This window comes from Aethalodelphis obliquidens, unplaced genomic scaffold (assembly GCF_003676395.1).
Source record: "Aethalodelphis obliquidens isolate GAN/ISIS:26980383/991018 unplaced genomic scaffold, ASM367639v1 scaffold125, whole genome shotgun sequence".
Lineage (NCBI taxonomy): Eukaryota > Metazoa > Chordata > Mammalia > Artiodactyla > Delphinidae > Aethalodelphis > Aethalodelphis obliquidens.
In genome coordinates, this window is record NW_020838069.1 from 1,530,646 (window position 1) to 1,549,490 (window position 18,845).

General features: G+C 51.6%; 1 protein-coding gene across 10 annotated transcripts in view; it reads left to right on the forward strand.

Moving 5' to 3' along the window:
- SEMA3F (semaphorin 3F) overlaps positions 1-11,622 on the forward strand; it is a 29,493-nt gene extending 17,871 nt beyond the window's left edge. For 5 of the 10 annotated variants that reach the window (XM_027098762.1, XM_027098769.1, XM_027098763.1 and 2 more), the window contains 16 exons: positions 803-963; positions 1,059-1,121; positions 1,243-1,362; positions 2,048-2,140; positions 3,707-3,800; positions 5,184-5,303; positions 5,519-5,658; positions 5,778-6,121; positions 6,286-6,430; positions 7,278-7,500; positions 8,141-8,229; positions 8,362-8,403; positions 8,587-8,744; positions 8,935-9,002; positions 9,285-9,418; positions 10,299-11,622. In XM_027098762.1, the coding sequence (XP_026954563.1) occupies positions 803-963; positions 1,059-1,121; positions 1,243-1,362; positions 2,048-2,140; positions 3,707-3,800; positions 5,184-5,303; positions 5,519-5,658; positions 5,778-6,121; positions 6,286-6,430; positions 7,278-7,500; positions 8,141-8,229; positions 8,362-8,403; positions 8,587-8,744; positions 8,935-9,002; positions 9,285-9,418; positions 10,299-10,709 (2,405 nt within the window). In that variant the 3' untranslated portion in view covers positions 10,710-11,622. Of the gene's footprint in view, positions 1-802; positions 964-1,058; positions 1,122-1,242; positions 1,363-1,588; positions 1,710-2,047; positions 2,141-3,706; positions 3,801-5,183; positions 5,304-5,518; positions 5,659-5,777; positions 6,122-6,285; positions 6,431-7,277; positions 7,501-8,140; positions 8,230-8,361; positions 8,404-8,586; positions 8,745-8,934; positions 9,003-9,284; positions 9,419-10,298 lie in introns of those variants that run through there. The other 5 variants (XM_027098767.1, XM_027098766.1, XM_027098770.1 and 2 more) reach the window with 5 other exon arrangements.
- Positions 11,623-18,845: the final 7,223 nt, after the last annotated feature.

Sequence of the window (18,845 nt, forward strand, 5' to 3'; positions counted from 1 at the left end):
CTTTCATCCCCAGAAAGGAGGACTTTCCCTCAGCAACCTGAGGGTGAGAGGGCCAGGGCTGCCAGACTCACAGAAGGGAAACTGAGGACTCAGCTGGACCCTGTCGCCAGCCCTGGGGATGCTGCAGCACTAGGGGGAGGGCTTCTTTCCTGGGAAAGACTTCCTGGATGGTTCAGAGTGGCCTGAGGATTCCACCATCAGCAACCCTGTGGGGTCTGGGGGAAGCCCAAGGGTCTGTTGGGCAGTTTGGCTCCAGCAGGGCTTTCCGGTGTCCTGGCTAACCTGCTTCAGGCAAGGTGGGGACCTTGCTGTGTGCCAGCTTTGCTCTCTGTCTTGTTGGCAGCTGGGGTGAGGACAGGGCTCCCTGGCTCTGTGCCAGCATTTGTGAGCTGTCCTGGTTGCACCTGCACCCCACCCCCCTGTTCATTAACCCTTTTAGGCCCCTGTGGGAAGCTGGCCCCACCCTGAGCACGGGAACATTAACTCCCCACCTGAGCAGAGAGTCTTTGATGCCATCACACACCCTGGCCCACGCCCACTGCCCTTTCATTGGGACCCAGAGACTGGCTGGGCTGCCGATGAATCAGGGCCCCGGCTTTGGGTGTGGCCCCCTCCCTGGCCTGCCCAACTGTCCCACGTTCTCCTCCCAGAATGTCAGGGACTAGAGAGGGAACCCAGCAGGCCCTGGAGGGGAAGCTGGGGGTTTAAGATGACCGTGTGGTGGGGCTACCCCCTCTGTCAAAGCGGGTATGGGTGGATGGTCTCCAAGAGCCCTCACTGCTGCTCTGCCCTCTGCCCACAGAGCTTAAGGCCACAGGCACGGCCCACTTCTTCAACTTCCTGCTCAACACAACTGATTACCGAATCCTGCTTAAGGACGAGGACCACGACCGCATGTATGTGGGCAGCAAGGACTACGTGCTGTCTCTGGACCTGCATGACATCAACCGCGAGCCCCTCATTGTAAGGGCCAGCCCAGATGTGGTGGGGAGATGAGGGACGCGTGCCCCAGGGCTGGGGGCCCTTCCAGCGGGCCCTCTGACCTCCATCTCTGGCAGATCCACTGGGCAGCCTCCCCACAGCGCATTGAGGAGTGTGTGCTCTCAGGCAAGGATGGCAACGTGAGTGCGGTGGGGCCACAGGTGGGGTGGGGGAAGGTGACGGCGGGGGCAGGGGACTCCAGGAAGGCACTGGGGCCAGGCAGGCATCTGGGCACTTCCTTGGCTTTCCCTCTGGCCCCAGGGTGAGTGCGGGAACTTCGTCAGGCTCATCCAGCCCTGGAACCGAACACACCTGTATGTGTGCGGGACCGGCGCCTACAACCCCATGTGCACCTATGTAAACCGCGGCCGCCGCGCCCAGGTAAGCCTCGCCCACCCTGGCCCTGTGCTGCCCCCACTGATAGCTACCTTCCAGGGTTCTGATGGGAGGATGGGCTTGAGCCCCAGCCCTGCCACTTCCCGGCCCTGTGACCTTGGGTGAGTGACTTCTTCCACCTCTCAGAGCCTCAGTTTCCTCTCCTGAAAATGGGGCTAATAGCTGCCTTTCTCACAGGTCGGTGTGAGGAGGAGGCAGTGAGCTAACGCTCTCAGAGGTCTTAGCACTGTGCCTGGCATGCAGTGAGCGCTTCCTCCATATGTGGACGGTGCCCCTGCAGCCAAGCCAGAGGGCCTGGCGGGGGCCTCAGCATCAGGAGGCTGGACTCCTGGGTCAGCTTCTGCCATACGGCCTGGGGGAGAGCTGCCCCTTCCTCAGCTCTGCCCCACCCTGCCTGCTTTTGCCCTCCTCCATTTCCATGTGGGCATGCGTGTGAGCTGGTGTGACCTTGTAGGGAGTGTGTGAGAACGATTGGACCTAAGGGGCACAGGTGTGTGCAGGTGTGCCCCAGCTGTGTGTATGTGTTCACACAGGGGTGCATATATGTGCTCTGGGGGCTCAGGTGCTCCCATGTGTTCCTGGCATGTGTGGTGTGAGAAGCTGGCAGCCCGAGCCCGCTCCCCCAGCCCCTGCCACCCCTGGCTCTAACCCGTATTCCTCGTCTTCTCAGGCCACACCCTGGACCCAGATGCAGGTGGTCAGAGGCCGAGGCAGCAGAGCCACCGATGGTGCCCTCCACCCGACGCCCACAGCCCCACGCCAGGTGGGCCTCATCCCTTCAGGCTCTTGCCAGGCAGCACTGCCTCTGAACCGAACTCATCCTGGGCCTGGCCTTCCAGCCAGGAGCCTGCACCCCAGGCCAGCCTCCCCCGGGTCTTCCGTCCACCTCTGTGCCCCCCTCCCACTCCTTCCCCTGCAGTGCCCTCAGCCTCTGAAGGCATTCCCAGTTGGACTCATGTCAGCCTCAGTGTGACAAGAAATCATGAAGCCATCAGGTGGGAAAGACAGGAGCCCTGGGGACAGCCATGCCTCCGCCCTCAGAACACGTGTGTAGACATGCGTGGGCACGCGTTGGGCACTCTCCTACCCACAACTTACTTAGCACCCAGCGTGGGAAAATGGCACATGTGTGCAGCCTGACACATAGCTCTTAGGTGTCCATGCCCCATGCCTCACTTGGGGCACGGGTTAACCCCTGGGGTGGGAGGGGCAGAGCTGTGTGTCTACTAGACTTGACCCAGGACAGGGCTGAGGGACTGGGCCGGGGCTGGGGGGCGCTGGGGCTGGGCAGGGGCGGGCAGGGGGGCAGGGGCTGCCGGTGAGTGATAGAGCAAGTGGTCACTTGAGCTCGCGTGTCTGTGGCAGGGAGTGCTGAGAAGTGGGGCCGCTCAGACTCTGCGTGTGTGTGCCCAGGGTGTGAACAGTGGGTTCCGTGTGTTGGCAGTGATGCGTGCCGAGCTGTGTGTGCAGCCCCATGTGTGCAGGAAGTCATGTGTGCAGAGTGTAACTGGAAGCAGGCCTGTGTACACCTTCCCATCACCATCCCTGCCACCTGTTGCCACCTCCTTCCTGCCTCTGTGCCTCTCTCCTCTTCCTCCCTTAACCTTCTCATGAGCTCGTCCTGCCCAGTGCCTTCACCAGCCTTCCTCCTAGCATCTTCAGGGATGGGTTGGGAGGCATGGGGTGGGGGGGCTTTGTGAATTCCATGTGGTCTGGGCTGGACCCCTCAGCTCTTGGCTCCCTGTGGAGACATGTGGAGCTGGGGGCTCTGCTGAGGGGCAGGGAAAAGGCCCTGGCCTATTAGTCTATCCTGAGGACCACAGGTAGGGCACAAAACCCGGCGACACGATAACCTCAGAGCCCTCTGGCCTGGTGGGACCTGATGGCAAAGGACAGGATCCCAGGCCTTTGGCCAGTAACCCTGCCCTTCATGGCCCAAGACAGGCAGCCACAGCTCAAAGAGTTGTACCTCTGTGGCCCAAGGGGGCCCTGGCCAGAATCTTCCTGAACGAGTTGGCATGGAGGGGCTTCAGCCCCTGTAAGCCCACTTGATGCCCCTCTCATGGTCCCCGAAGCAGAGTCCTCCAAGACATGATTCCCAGGTCTTATCTGAGATCTAGACCAGGAAGCACCTCCCTGGGAACCCTCAGCACCGCCCTGCCCTGGGAGACCTGGCAAGATAGAGTTAAAACCCAATGAGATCTGGGGAGTGAAGCAGGGTGGCTTCAGGGTTTCCCTGGGGGCTTGCTCTCACCCTGGGAGCCTGATGACCCTTGCCTTTCGTGTGCGGGATGGCTTGGATGATGCCGGGCCCCTCTCTGCCTTGCAGGATTACATCTTCTACCTGGAGCCTGAGAAACTCGAGTCAGGAAAGGGCAAGTGTCCCTATGACCCCAAGCTGGACACAGCCTCAGCCCTCATCAGTGAGTGCTCCCACCCCACCCTGGTTCTAAAGCCTAAAGGTGTGACCTCTGCCTCTGGAGCAGGGAGCATGGCACCAACACTTTACCCCAGGGAAGAGACCATGAAATTGCTGTGTCTGAAACCTGCCCCCCCCATCACCCCCGCAATGTGGTCCCACTTGGCAAGGGGAAGGGTACAGACCAGACCCCAGTGTGCGCAGAGGGGCAGAGACTAGGTGGTATGAGCCTCCATCCATCCCCTCGAATGGGGGTGTGGTGGGCGCAGGGGGCAGATTCTACCCTGAAATCCACAGTGTGGTCCATGCAAAGGCCAGAACCCTCCTGGCCACAGGCTTCCTGGAAGAGAAGACAAGCGGAGTCTGTACTGAGGGTGGTATGAGGCGGTGGTCCCATAGCGTGTTCTCGGATTGTCTGGCAGGCTGGGAGAGGCCCACAAGGCAGCACCAATGGAGAGTCCTGGCCCAGAGACCAGCTTGGGGAGTTTGTTTCTGGTCTGGCCAAGTGTCTGGGAGAGTTGGGAGAATGTTCTCTGGGGAGGAGTCCTGCCTGGGGCCTCAGAAGCAGCTGCTGCCCCTACCCCCAGGTTGGGTGAGGCCACTGCTGACCCAGGTCCCTGCAGTCTGCCTGCTTTCTGACTGCCCAACTGAGTCTGCCTCTCAGCAGCTGCTGGGCAGTGTGCCACCTCCAAGCCTGGGAAAGGCAGAGGGTGGGCATTATCCTCTCCCTCTTGGTGAGTAAGAAGGTCCTAGCTGGATGGCAGGGTCCAGACCAGGGAGTCCGTTGGGGGAAGACAGGGCCTACCCTGGGCGAGTCTAGAGGGAAGACTTGGAGTGGTGTGCTGGAGCCAGTGTGTTTGTCAAATTTTCTGTTCAAATTTTCAGGTATTCTGTGAGCCAGCTACTAAACACAGCTATTGTTAGAAAGTAAATTATATACACTTACAGTTAAATAAATTACTTTAAAAACAAAGGTAAAAATACTCAAAACTCACTACTTGCTAATTATTTCACTATATTTGATTATTATCTGTGTTCTTGAGATTATTTACATTTCTCGTATCTACGGGGTGGAAACACTAGACAATGGTTTTGGCAGGTCTTCCCAACTCTACTTTCAGTGAGTGACCTCAGGTTAGCAGCTTGAGATCAGCCATGGTGGGAGTATTTACACCACAGAAATTGGCTCTGGCTGCTAATCAGAGCCAACTGCTGCTAATCCCAGTCCTCCCAGAGCCAGTTGTTAAAACATTCACCAACGCCCCACTGATACAATCGCCCTGGAGAACCTGAGGGGGAGATGGGACCCTGCCCTGGAGGTCATGTGTGCTGTGCACCGGCCTTAGCCAAGGGCGTCCCCATGACTGACCCACTGGCCCACCCACAGACGAGGAGCTCTATGCAGGTGTGTACATCGACTTCATGGGCACCGACGCGGCCATCTTCCGCACGCTTGGAAAGCAGACGGCCATGCGCACGGATCAGTACAACTCCCGGTGGCTCAATGGTGAGCAGAGCCCACAACACCTCCAGTGGGCAGCATGTCTGGGGTGCGGCACAGAGATCATAAAGAAACACTCATGGGAGAATTTTTGGCCCTTGACTGGCTGGAGCAGGGGTAGTTTCTTATCCCGGGAAGACTCGGGGGTCTTCTTGTACCTGGCCCGGGAAAGAGGCTTTGTCCAAGGAGGGTGCGGTTCACTGACGCCTGCACACCTGCAGACCCTTCTTTCATCCACGCTGAGCTCATCCCTGACAGCGCCGAGCGCAACGACGACAAGCTCTACTTCTTCTTCCGTGAGCGGTCTGCGGAGGCACCACAGAGCCCCGCCGTGTATGCCCGCATCGGGCGGATCTGCCTGGTATGAGGCCCCTTGCTGCCCCCTCCCCAGGCCCAGTCCTGGTTCCATCAGCCCTGCTCTGGCAGGGTCTTTGAGGTGAGTGAGCTGATCTGACCCAGCCCCTGCCCCCTGCCCCCCAGAATGATGACGGCGGCCACTGCTGCCTGGTCAACAAGTGGAGCACATTCCTGAAGGCAAGGCTGGTCTGCTCTGTGCCAGGCGAGGATGGCATCGAGACCCACTTTGACGAGCTCCGTGAGCACCCGGCAGGCGGGCGGGGGCCTATGGCTACTGCAGGGGATGGCGGCCGGATGGGTGGTCAGGGGAAGCCTGGTGCCCCCCACCCAGGAGTGGGCAGGGCCTTGGGGCTCGTGGCCAAGGTACCCTCCCAGCTCCCTCTCCTTCTGTCCCCAGAGGATGTGTTTGTCCAGCAGACCCAGGATGTGAGGAACCCAGTCATTTACGCTGTCTTTACCTCCTCGGGGTGAGACTGGGGCTGGGGCCGGCAGTGGCAGGGTGTGGCTGAGTAGGGGGCTGTGATTTGTGGAGGACCCCATCCTGGTGGGGAGCTGTGGGTGAGGGCAGGCTGGGGAGGACCCTGGGCCAAGGGTCTGCCCCACCCGCAGCAGCAGCCTGCCTTGCCCGCAGCTCTGTGTTCCGAGGCTCTGCCGTGTGTGTCTACTCCATGGCTGACATTCGCATGGTCTTCAATGGGCCCTTTGCCCACAAGGAGGGCCCCAACTACCAATGGATGCCCTTCTCAGGGAAGATGCCCTACCCACGGCCCGGCACGGTGAGGACCCCACTCACTCCACCTTTCCCTTTCCTCTCTTTCCACGAGAACTGTGCTGGGTCAGGCCCTTTGCAGACATGGGCCGCACCATCGTGGCACTCACAGCCAAGTTGACGGGGGCGGGGGTGGAGGTGGACCATACACACATATAAACTCACCATTCATCCTCAATAAAGCTGAAGTTAAAACAAAACACACCGTAAGGAAGACTCCACCGTTTACACACAGTGTCGGGCTGTGAAAGAATCCAGCTAGGATCCTGAAACAAAGATGGTGGCTGGGTGTGGCAGGCTGCTCCCTCTGGGAGGCTGTTTGGAAGCTGAAAGTTGTAGGGAAGTCTTCAAGGCAGGCTGGAGGTGGGGGTGAGCAGGAGCCCCTGCAGTAGTGGGAGGCGCTTCACCTGATCTTGGTGTGACATGGACCACTGCGGGAGTCTAAGCAGGAGAGCTTCGTGATCTGATCACATGCCTAGGGTGTGCCTGCAGTCCTGCTGAGCAGGGGTGGAGCTGGGGAAGTGGTGCACTGGAAGAACAGTCAGAGGAAGGAGACGAGCGGGTGGGGATGAGGACCTAGAAAGGCCATTGTCAGCTCTGCCAAACGCTGCCACAAAGTCATGGCACATGAAGCTGGGGAGATGGCCATGGGATTTGACCATGTGAGACCTTGGGTCCTCAGCTGGTGCAGGACCTGCAGAGAGGTTGGGTATTGGGCAAAAGCCCAGATGGGTGTTCTGAGAAGCAGAGCAGGTGGAGCTGGTGGGGACAGAGAGAGCGGAGACCTCTTCTGAAGCTAATGGGTCCAGGGTGCCCTGGGCAGCCTGGGCCTGACACTCATCACCTGCCTGCAGTGCCCTGGTGGAACCTTCACGCCATCCATGAAATCCACCAAGGACTATCCTGATGAAGTGATCAACTTCATGCGCACCCACCCACTCATGTACCAGGCCGTTTACCCTCTGCAGCGGCGGCCCCTGGTGGTCCGCACAGGCTCTCCTTACCGTCTCACCACTGTTGCCGTGGACCAGGTGGATGCAGCCGACGGGCGCTATGAGGTGCTTTTCCTGGGCACAGGTACCCACTGCTGCTCCCGGCCCCTCCCACACTGGGCCCACTGGGTGGAGGGTACTGATCCATAGGGCTGGGCCCTGCCCTGCTAGGGGGTTACTACAGGGTTGTCAATGTCAGCTCTGCCACCTTCATCCTTTGGAGGCTTCTCTCTATTACCAGGATAACTGAGAATGGGGATGGCGAAACCCCATTTTCATCCCTATCCCTGGTGGCCGGGAGAGCAGGGACACTGGGTGCCTGGGGACCCATGTTTGGGCGGAAAGAGGGAGAACAGAGCCAGACACCTCCAGGATACCTGGGTCCAAATACTGACACACATGCTCTCGTGTGCACATGCAAACTGCACCCACCGCTGTTCCAGTAGCCCTCAACATAAGGGAACACTTCCTGCAGCCTGTTCGCAGCTTCCCAAAATGAGGGTCTGGGGTCAGAGGAGCAGACTCTAGCTGTGACTCCCCCTTATCCAGGGCCAGTCTCCTTAGACCTCTTCCCGTCATCTGGGGGCAACTCTTCAACCTTGGCACAGAGCTCTCCCACTCCACTGCCCTTGGGGGGTTTGGGCCCTGGTGGGGGAAGGGGCTGAGGCTGGTGCCCCTTTCCCAGCGTCCTCAGCCCCACTGAGGCCCTGCCCGGCCCGTTCCAGACCGCGGGACAGTGCAGAAGGTCATTGTGCTGCCTAAGGATGACCAGGAGATGGAGGAGCTCATGCTAGAGGAGGTGGAGGTCTTCAAGGTGGGTGTGACACCACCCAGTCCTGTCCTCCTCACCATGGCTCTCCTCAGTGCCACCTCCTGACCTCAGACCTCCAGGTCAGGACAGGAAGGGGGTCCCCAGGGTCATAAGCTAATCCCTCTCTTCTCCTAGGACCCAGCATCTGTTAAGACCATGACCATCTCTTCCAAGAGGGTGAGTTCTGGCAAGGTGGGCTGAGGGTAGGGATGGAGGCTGCTTCACTTTGGGGTCAAGCCCTTGGCAAAGAGATGGGGACACTGAGGCACCGAACAAGAAGGGGAGGAGCCTGGCCCAACTGGCTCCTAAGGAAGGTTGGCTATGGGGAGGGAACTGACAAGCTCCTACCCCTGCCCACAGCAACAACTGTACGTGGCCTCAGCCGTGGGCGTCACACACCTGAGCCTGCACCGCTGCCAGGCATATGGGGCCGCCTGTGCCGACTGCTGCCTTGCCCGGGACCCCTACTGTGCCTGGGATGGCCAAGCCTGTTCCCGCTACACAGCGTCCTCTAAGAGGTGTGAACCCCGAGACCCTTGGAATTTTGGCCACCAGACCCAGGGCTCTGTCCTGGAGGTCTAGAGGTGGATGTGATATTACCCTGGGGGACTTTATGGGTGAGACATCCTACCCTGGAGTTTTGGGGCTATAGAGACTTGGGGGGCAAGTTTTCTTGGGAATACTCCTTCAGGAGCTATCTTCCTCCAGGCGGAGCCGCCGGCAGGACGTCCGGCACGGGAACCCCATCAGGCAGTGCCGTGGGTTCAATTCCAATGGTGAGTGCTCTATGTCTCACCACTGGGTGCTTCTCGGTGTGGAGCTGTGCAGCCTACAGAGCTGCTCATGGGGCCCCCACTGGAAGGATTCTCACATGGTCCGTGGGGGTGAGGGGGTGAGGGGTTTTGGAGAAGGGATGTCCTCGGCCACCCCCTCAAGGAGTGGATGCCTGATGGCACAGCCCTGCCTGTATGGGTGGGTATCCCTGTATATGCCCCTCGCCAGCCTGCAGTCTGCCAAGAGGTAGTGCTGCTTTCACGTGGCACCCTCTTGTTCTACAGCCAATAAGAATGCCGTGGAATCTGTGCAGTATGGCGTGGCAGGGAGCGCAGCCTTCCTTGAGTGCCAGCCCCGCTCGCCCCAGGCTACCGTTAAGTGGCTGTTCCAGCGAGATCCGAGTGACCGGCGCCGAGAGGTGATTTCCTGTGCCCCACAGTCCTCACCATGGTTGGGAGAGTCCCTTGTACAGTCGAAATTCTACGTGGGTGAAATGTGGTATAGGAGCCAAACTGGGGCAGCCCTCATTCTAAGAAAGTCCTTCCAAGCTCCCTTCCCTACGTGGAGATCATTTGGGTGAATCCAGTTTTATGGAAACTCTGTGGGGTGTCCATATTACGTGGAAACTACTTGTAGGCATGCCTTTTTTTTTTTTTTTTTTTTTTGCGGTACGCGGGCCTCTCACTGTTGTGGCCTCTCCAGTTGTGGAGCACAGGCTCTGGACGTGCAGGCTCAGCGGCCATGGCTCACGGGCCCAGCCGCTCCGCAGCATGTGGGATCTTCCCGGACCGGGGCACGAACCCATGTCCCCTGCATCAGCAGGCGGACTCTCAACCACTGCGCCACCAGGGAAGCCCCCAGGCATGCCTTTTTATATGAGAATTCCATATGTGTACTTTATTGGCAGTATACCTCATTCTATGGAAATGTCACGTGGATGAGTTCCAGCATATGGAAATTCTGTGGGGTAGCCTTCCTATTGTGGAAATACCTTCTAGGCAATCCCTTCTACATGGAAATTCTCTGAGGGTGCCCCAACATCTGTTTATTCTCATTAAATAGAAATTGTGTGTGTGCTCCAGAATTCTCTCATTGTACAGAATCCCCTTATGGTCATTTCTCCTGAAATGGAAGTGTTTATTATTCAGATGTTATATGGAAACTTGTTTTTCTTGGTATATGGAAATTCCACACGGGTGCCCCTGCATGGGGTGGCCCCAGAGGTGGTCTGATCGGGGAGCTGGCCGGGGCAACAGGGTGGTCCTGCAGCCCCTGAGCCCCAGCCCCTGCCCCCACAGATGCGTGCAGACGACCGCTTCCTGCGCACGGAACAGGGCTTGCTGCTTCGCGCCCTGCAGCTTGGTGATCGCGGCCTCTACTCCTGTACAGCCACCGAGAACAACTTCAAGCATGTCATCACACGAGTGCAGCTGCATGTACTGGGCCAGGACGCCGTCCATGCTGCCCTCTTCCCACCCCCAGCTGTGAGCGTCCCACCGCCCCCAGGCGCCGGGCCCCCCACACCCCCTTACCAGGAGCTGGCGCAGCTCCTGGCCCAGCCAGAAGTGGGCCTCATCCACCAGTACTGCCAGGGTTACTGGCGCCATGTGCCCCCCAGTCCCAGGGAGGCCCCAGGGGCACCCAGGCCTCCTGAACCCCAGGACCAGAAAAAACCCCGGAACCGCCGCCACCACCCGCCGGACACATGAGGCCTGCTGTCCGAGCCCTGCGATGGGCCGGCCTAGTCCTCGTCCCTTTTAATATAAAAGATAAATATATATATATATAAAATATCTATATTCTATATACACCCTGCCCCTGCAAAGACAGTATTTATTGGTGGGTTGTAAATAGCCTGCCTCAGCGGCAGCATCATCCAAAACTTAGACCCATGCTGGTCAGAGACGGCAGAAAACGGAGCCCACCTAACCAGGCCCGGCCAGTTGGCCGAGCCAGGCCAGGACCACACAGTCCCCAGGCTCAGCTGGGAGTCTACCTGCTCGACAGCCACCGCCAGGATCTACAGGACACAGGGAAGGAGCAAGCTCTACCTGGATGGGGCACGGACTGTACACCTTCGCCCATGTTTGCTGGTGGCATACATGTGGATGCGAGGACTGCTTGGAGACCGGGGGTGGGAGTGAGAGCTCAGATGCGCTCAGAGAAGGGAAGAAGGGGCTGGCACGGGATGCCGGCCCCTGCCTGGGAGAGGGGCACTCAGTCAAGGCCAGCCCTTTCCTGGGTATTTATTCTCTATTTATTGGGGACAGGAGAAGAGGAGCCCTGCCTGGGTGGGGCAGCCCCTCCAGCCCCTCCTTCCCTCCCTGCCTGGCCACTCTACCTCCTCTTTGCTTTCTGCATGCCGCTGTGATGCAGGGGCTGGGAGAAAAGCAGAGGGGCCAGGCTCAGGCAGCGCTGAGGGGAGAGGGGGTCATGGTGGAGGCCTGGGGCCTGCAGGGGCTCCCCAGGGCTCCCTTCTGCCCACCACTTCAGATGATGGGTGTAAATAGCTCTGGGGGGCAGTTGGGTAGGTGGATGGGGGCTCCTGGCAGCCCTCGGCTGTCCAGGCCACACCTGCCCTTGGGGTCCATCTTGCTAATAAACACTGGCTCTGGGACTGGACTTTGGCTTTCTCCTTGGCAAAGGAGGGAGGACGGGGGTTCAGCCCACACCCAGATTCTGTCCCTCCTGCCCCACGCCCCCACCAATGTGGCTTGACCACCAGTTCCCCCACGGTCTCTTTTGCAAGCCCAGCGTCCATTCATTTACTCAGTTGTTTGATCATTCGTTCACGTTGCTTTCTCACCTGGCTTTGTGTCTTGCCAGGAACTCAGGACTCAGAATTGGCAAGACAAATCCACAGCCCTTACAGTTCAGCTGCCCCTGCCCTGGGAATCAACAAAATTCCCATTCTTCTGCATCCTTCCAGCCAGATCTCAGCAGAGGGTCCAGCGCAAGCAAATGTCCAGAGGCGGGGAAGACCAGGATATGTGGGGAGCTGCTGGAGAGGAGGAAGTGAGGCTGGGGGCCCCAGGCCAAATTTAACGAGTCAAGCTCTGGCAGGGGAAGCCAATAGCTATGGAGGCACACGGATCCAGCAGGGCTTAGGGCCATACCTGGCAGGCAAGGGGAGCCAGGTGGCGACGGGGAGGCAGTGGAATGGTCCCACTTTAAGTAGACCCAATATGTAGAAAGGTTCTTGTTGGTTTAGCAAACCTGGGCTCCTGCACCACCCCAGCCCCCTGGGCAGTACGTAGGGGCTGCAGAGACTCCCAGGGCCCACTTACAGCATGGTGGTGGGGTAGAGGACGAATGGGGCCTAAAGGTTGAAAGTGGCACGAATGAATGATCTGTTGCTCCTGGACAGATCTCCCCTCACCCAACAGGGTAGATGTTGAAGCCACCAGCTTACAGAGCCAGTATCCACTTCCCACACGTTTAGGGACAGCCTTTGTGTGTGTGTGTGTGTGTGTGTGTGTGTGTGTGTGAATTTTTTTATTGAAGTATAGTTGATTTACAATGTGTTCATTTCTGCTGAAGAGCAAAGTAATTCAGTTATACAAATATATACATTCTTTTTTTTAATATTCGTTTCCATTATGGTTTATCACAGAATATTGAATATATTTCCCTGTGCTATACAGTAGGACCTTGTTGTTTATCCATTCTGTATATAATAGTTTGCATCTGCTAACCCCAACCTCTCACTCCATCCCTTTCCCGCTCCACTCCCTCTTGGCAACCACAAGTCTGTTCTGTGTCTGTGAGTCTGTTTCTGTTTCATGAAAGTTCATTTGTGTTGTATTTTAGATTCCACATATAAGTGGAATATGTCTCTTTCTGACTTAGTATTATAATCTCTAGTTCCATCCATGTTGCTGCAAATGGCATCATTTTGTTCCTTTTTAATGGCTGAGTAGTATTCCAGTGTATATATGTACCCCATCTTTATCCATTCATCTGTTGATGGACATTTAGGTTATTTCCATGTCTTGGCTATTGTGAATAGTGCTGCTATGAACATAGGGGCGCATGTATCTTTTTGAATTATAGTTTTGTCCGGATATATGCCCAGGAATGGGATTGCTGGATCATATGGCAACTCTATTTTCAGTTTCTTGAGGAACCTCCATACTGTTTTCCATAGTGGCTGCACCGACTTACATTCCCCCCAACAGTGTAGGAGGGTTCCCTTTTCTCCACACCCTCTCCAGCATTTGTTATTTGAGGACTTCTTAGTGATGGCCATTTGACCAATGTGAGGTGGTACCTCATTGCAGTTTTGATTTTCATTTCTCTAATAATTAGCAACGTTAAGCATCTTTTCATGTGCCTGTTGGCCATCGGTATGTCTTATCTGAAGAAATGTCTATTTAGTTCCTCTGCCCATTTTTCAACTGGATTACTGTTTTTTTTGTTGTTGTTGTTGAACTGCATGAGCTGTTTGTATATTTTGGAAGTTAAGCCCTTGCTGGTCTCATCGTTTGCAAATATCTTCTCCCATTCTGTAGGTTGTCTTTTTGTTTTGTTTATGGTTTCCTTTGTTGTGCAAAAGCTTTTATTTTTTAATTTTAATTTTATTTATTTTTTTATACAGCACGTTCTTATTAGTTATCTATTTTATACATATTAGTGTATACATATCAATCCCAATCTCCCAATTCATCCCACCACCCGCAGCCACTTTCCCCCTTGGTGTCCATACGTTTGTTCTCTACATCTTGTCTCTATTTCTGCCCTGCATACCAGTTCACCTGTACCATTTTTCTAGGTTCCACATATATGCGTTAATATACGATATTTTTCTCTTTCTGACTTACTTCACTCTGTATGACAGTCTCTAGATCCATCCATGTCTCTACAAATGACCCAATTTCGTTCATTTTTATGGCTGAGTAATATTCCATTGTATGTATGTACCACATCTTCTTTATCCATTTGTCTGTCGATGGGCATTTAGGTTGCTTCCATGACCTGGCTATTATAAATAGTGCTGCAATGAACATTGGGGTGCATGTGTCTTTCCGAATTATGGTTTTCTCTGGGTATATGCCCAGTAGTCGGATTGCTGGATCATATGGTAGTTTTATTTTTAGTTTTTTAAGTAACCTCCATACTGTTCTCCATAGTGGCTGTATCAATTTACATCCCCACCAACAGTGCAAGACGGTTCCCTTTTCTCCACACCCTCTCCAGCATTTGTTGTTTGTAGATTTTCTGATGATACCCATTCTGACTGGTGTGAGGTGATACCTCGTTGTAGTTTTGATTTGCATTTCCCTAATAATTAGTGATGTTGAGCAGCTTTTCATGTGCTTCTTGGCCATCTGTATGTCTTCTTTGGAGAAATGTCTATTTAGGTCTTCTGCCCATATTTTGATTGGGTTGTTTGTTTTTTTAATATTGAGCTGTGTGAGCTGTTTATATATTTTGAAGATTAATCCTTTGTCCGTGATTCATTTGCAAATATTTTCTCCCATTCTGAGGGTTGTCTTTTCATCTTGTTTGTAGTTTCCTTTGCTGTGCAAGAGCTTTTAGGTTTCATTAGGTCCCATTTGTTTATTTTTGTTTGTATTTCCATTACTGTAGGAGGTGGATCAAAAAAAGATCTTGCTGTGATTTATGTCAAAGAGTGTTCTTCCTATGTTTTCCTCTAAGAGTTTTATAGTGTCTGGTCTTACATTTAGGTTTCTAATCCATTTTGAGTTTATTTTTGTGTAGGGTGTTAGGGAGTGTTCTAATTTCATTCTTTTACATGTAGCTGTCCAGTTTTCCCAGCACCGCTTATTGAAGAGACTGTCTTTTCTCCATTGTATATCCTTGCCTCCTTTGTCATAGATTAGTTGACCATAGGTGCGTGGGTTTATTTCTGGGCTTTCTATCCTGTTCCATTGATCTATACTTCTGTTTTTGTGCCAGTACCATATTGTCTTGATTACTGTAGCTTTGTAGTATAGTCTGAAGTCAGGGAGTCTGATTCCTCCAGCTCCGTTTTTTTCCCTCAAGACTGCTTTGGCTATTCGGGGTCTTTTGTGTCTCCATATAAATTTTAAGATTTTTTTGTTCTAGTTCTGTAAAGAATGCCACTGGTAATTTGATAGGGATTGCATTGAATCTGTAGATTGCTTTGGGTAGTATAGTCATTTTCACAATATTGATTCTTCCAATCCAAGAACATGGTATATCTCCCCATCTGTTTGTGTCATCTTTGATTTCTTTCATCAGTGTCTTATAGTTTTCTGAGTACAGGTCTTTTACCTCCTTAGGTAGGTTTATTCCTAGGTATTTTATTCTTTTTGTTGCAATGGTGAATAGGATTGTTTCCTTAATTTCTTTCAGATTTTTCATCATTAGTGTATAGGAATGCAAGAGTATAGTGTATAGGAATGCATTAATTTTGTATCCTGCAACTTTACCAAATTCATTGATTAGCTCTAGTAGTTTTCTGGTGACATCTTTAGGATTCTCTATGTATAGTATCATGTCACCTGCAAACAGTGACAGTTTTACTTCTTCTTTTCCAATTTGTATTCCTCTTGTTTCTTTTTCTTCTCTGATTGCCATGGCTAGGACTTCCAAAGCTATGTTGAATAATAGTGGTGAGAGTTGATATCCTTGTCTTGTTCCTGATCTTAGAGGAAATGCTTTCAGTTTTTCACCATTGAGAATGATGTTTGCTGTGGGTTTGTCGTATATGGCCTTTATTATGTTGAGGTAGGTTCCCTCTATGCCCACTTTCTGGAGAGTTTTTATCATAAATGGGTGTTGAATTTTGTCAAAAGCTTTTTCTGCATCTATTGAGATGATCATATGGTTTTTCTCCTTCAGTTTGTTAATATGGTGTATCACATTGATTGATTTGTGTATATTGAAGAATCCTTGCATCCCTGGGATAAATCCCACTTGATCATGGTGTATGATCCTTTTAATGTGTGGCTGGATTCTGTTTGCTAGTATTTTGTTGAGGAGTTTTGCATCTATATTCATCAGTGATATTGGTCTGTAATTTTGTTTTTTTGTAGTATCTTTGTCTGGTAGTACCTTTGTCTGGTTTTGGTATCAGGGTGATGGTGGCCTCATAGAATGAGTTTGGGAGTGTTCCTTCCTCTGAAATTTTTTGGAAGAGTTTGAGAAGGATGGGTGTTAGCTCTTATCTAAATGAGCTGTGAAGGCTTCACCTGTGAAGCCATCTGGTCCTGGACTTTTGTTTGCTGGAAGATTTTTAATCGCAGTTTCAATTTCATTACTTGTGACTGGTCTGTTCATATTTTCTATTTCTTCCTGGTTCAGTCTTGGAAGGTTATACCTTTCTAAGAATTCGTCCATTTCTTCCAGGTTGTTCATTTTATTGGCATAGAGTTGCTTGTAGTAGTCTCTTAGGATGCTTTGTATTTCTGCGGTGTCTGTTGTAACTTCTCCTTTTTCATTCCTAATTTTATTGATTTGAGTCCTCTCCCTCTTTTTCTTGATGAGTCTGGCTAAAGGTTTATCAATTTTGTTTATCTTCTCAAAGAACCAGCTTTTAGTTTTATTGATCTTTGCTATCGTTTTCTTTGTTTCTTTTTTTAAAAAATTTATTTATTTACTTTTGGCTACTTTGGGTCTTTGTTGCTGTGCGTGGGCTTTCTCTAGCTGCGGTGAGCGGTGTCCACTCTTTTTTTGTTGTGGTGTGTGGACTTCTCATTGCGGTGGCCTCTCTTTGTTGCAGAATACGGGCTCCAGGCACGTGGGCTTCAGCAGTTGTGGCATGCGGGCTCAGCATTTGTGGCTCAGGAGCTCCAGAGCACAGGCTCAGCAGCTGTGGCGCACGGGCCCAGTTGCTCCGCAGCATGTGAGATCATCCCAGTCCAGGGCTCGAACCCATGTCCCCTGCGTTGGCAGGCAGATTCTTAACCACTGCGCCACCAGAGAAGTCCCTCTTTGTTTCTATTTCATTTATTTCTGCTCTGATCTTTATGATTTCTTTCCTTCTACTAACTTTGGGTTTTGTTTGTTCTTTCTCTAGTTCCTTTAGGTGTAAGGTTAGATTGTTTATTTGAGATTTTTCTTGTTTCTTGAGGTAGGCTTGTACTGCTATAAACTTCCCCTTAGAACTGCTTTTTCTGCATCCCATAGGTTTTGGATCGTCATGTTTTCATTGTCATTTGTCTCTAGGTATCTTTTGATTTCCTCTTTGATTTCTTCAGTGATCTCTTGGTTATTTAGTAACCTATTGTTTAGCCTCCATGTGTTTGTGTTTTTTATGTTTTTTTTTTTCCCTGTAGTTGATTTCTAATCTCATAGCATTGTGGCTGGAAAAGATGCTTGATATGATTTCAGTTTTCTTAAATTTACTGAGGCTTGATTTGTGGCCCAAGATGTGGTCTATCCTGGAGAATGTTCTGTGTGCACTTGAGAAGAAAGTAATCTGCTGTTTTGGGATGGAATGTCCTATGAATATCAATTAAATCTATCTGGTCTATTGTGTCATTTAAAGCTTGTGGTTCCTTATTAATTTTCTGTCTGGATGATCTGTCCATTGGTGTAAGTGAGGTGTTAAAGTCTCCCACTATTATTGTGTTACTGTCGATTTCCTCTTTTATAGCTGTTAGCAGTTGCCTTATGTATTGAGGTGCTCCTATGTTGGGTGCATGTATATTTATAATTATTATATCTTCTTGGATTGATCCCTTGATCATTATGTAGTGTCCTTCTTTGTCTCTTGTAACATTCTTTATTTTAAAGTCTCTTTTATCTGATATGCGTATTGCTACTCCAGCTTTCTTTTGATTTCCATTTGCATGGAATATCTTTTTCCATCCCCTCACTTTCAGTCTGTGTGTGTCCCTAGGTGTGAAGTGGGTCTCTTGTAGACAGCATATATATGGGTCTTGTTTTTGTGTCCATTCAGTGAGCCTATATCTCTTGGTTGGAGCATTTAATCCATTCACGTTTAAGGTAATTATTGATATGTATGTTCCTATTACCATTTTCTTACTTGTTATGGGTTTGTTTTTGTAGGTCCTTTTCTTCTCTTGTGTTTCCCACTTAGAGAAGTTCCTTTAGCATTTATTGTAGAGCTGGTTTGGTGGTGCTGAATTCTCTTAGCTTTTCCTTGTCTGTAAATCTTTTTTTTTTTTTTTTTTGTCTATAAATCTTTTGATTTCTCTGTCGAATCTGAATGAGATCCTTGCCAAGTAGAGTAATCTTGGTTGTAGGTTCTTCCCTTTCATCACTTTAAATATATCGTGCCACTCCCTCCTGGCTTGTAGAGTTTCTGCTGAGAAATCAGCTGTTAACCTTATGGGAGTTCCCTTGTATGTTATTTGTTGTTTTTCCCTTGCTGCTTTCAATAATTTTTCTTTGTCTTTAATTTTTATCAATTTGATTACTATGTGTTTCGCCGTGTTTCTCCTTGGGTTTATCCTGCCTGGGACTCTCTGCACTTCCTGGACTTGGGTGGCTCTTTCCTTTCCCATGTTAGGGAAGTTTTCGAGTATAATCTCTTCAAATATTTTCTTGGGTCCTTTCTCTCTCTCTTCTCCTTCTGGGACCCCTGTAATGCGAATGTTATTGCATTTAATGTTGTCCCAGAGGTCTCTTAGGCTGTCTTCGTTTCTTTTCATTCTTTTTTCTTTATTCTGTTCTGCAGCAGTGAATTCCACCATTCTGTCTTCCAGGTCACTTATCCATTCTTCTGCCTCAGTTATTCTGCTATTGATTCCTTCTAGTATATTTTTCATTTCAGTTATTGTATTGTTCATCTCTGTTTGTTTGTTCTTTAATTCTTCTAGTTGTTTGTTCTTTAATTCTTCTAGGTCTTTGTTAAACATTTCTTGCATCTTCTCGATCTTTGCCTCCATTCT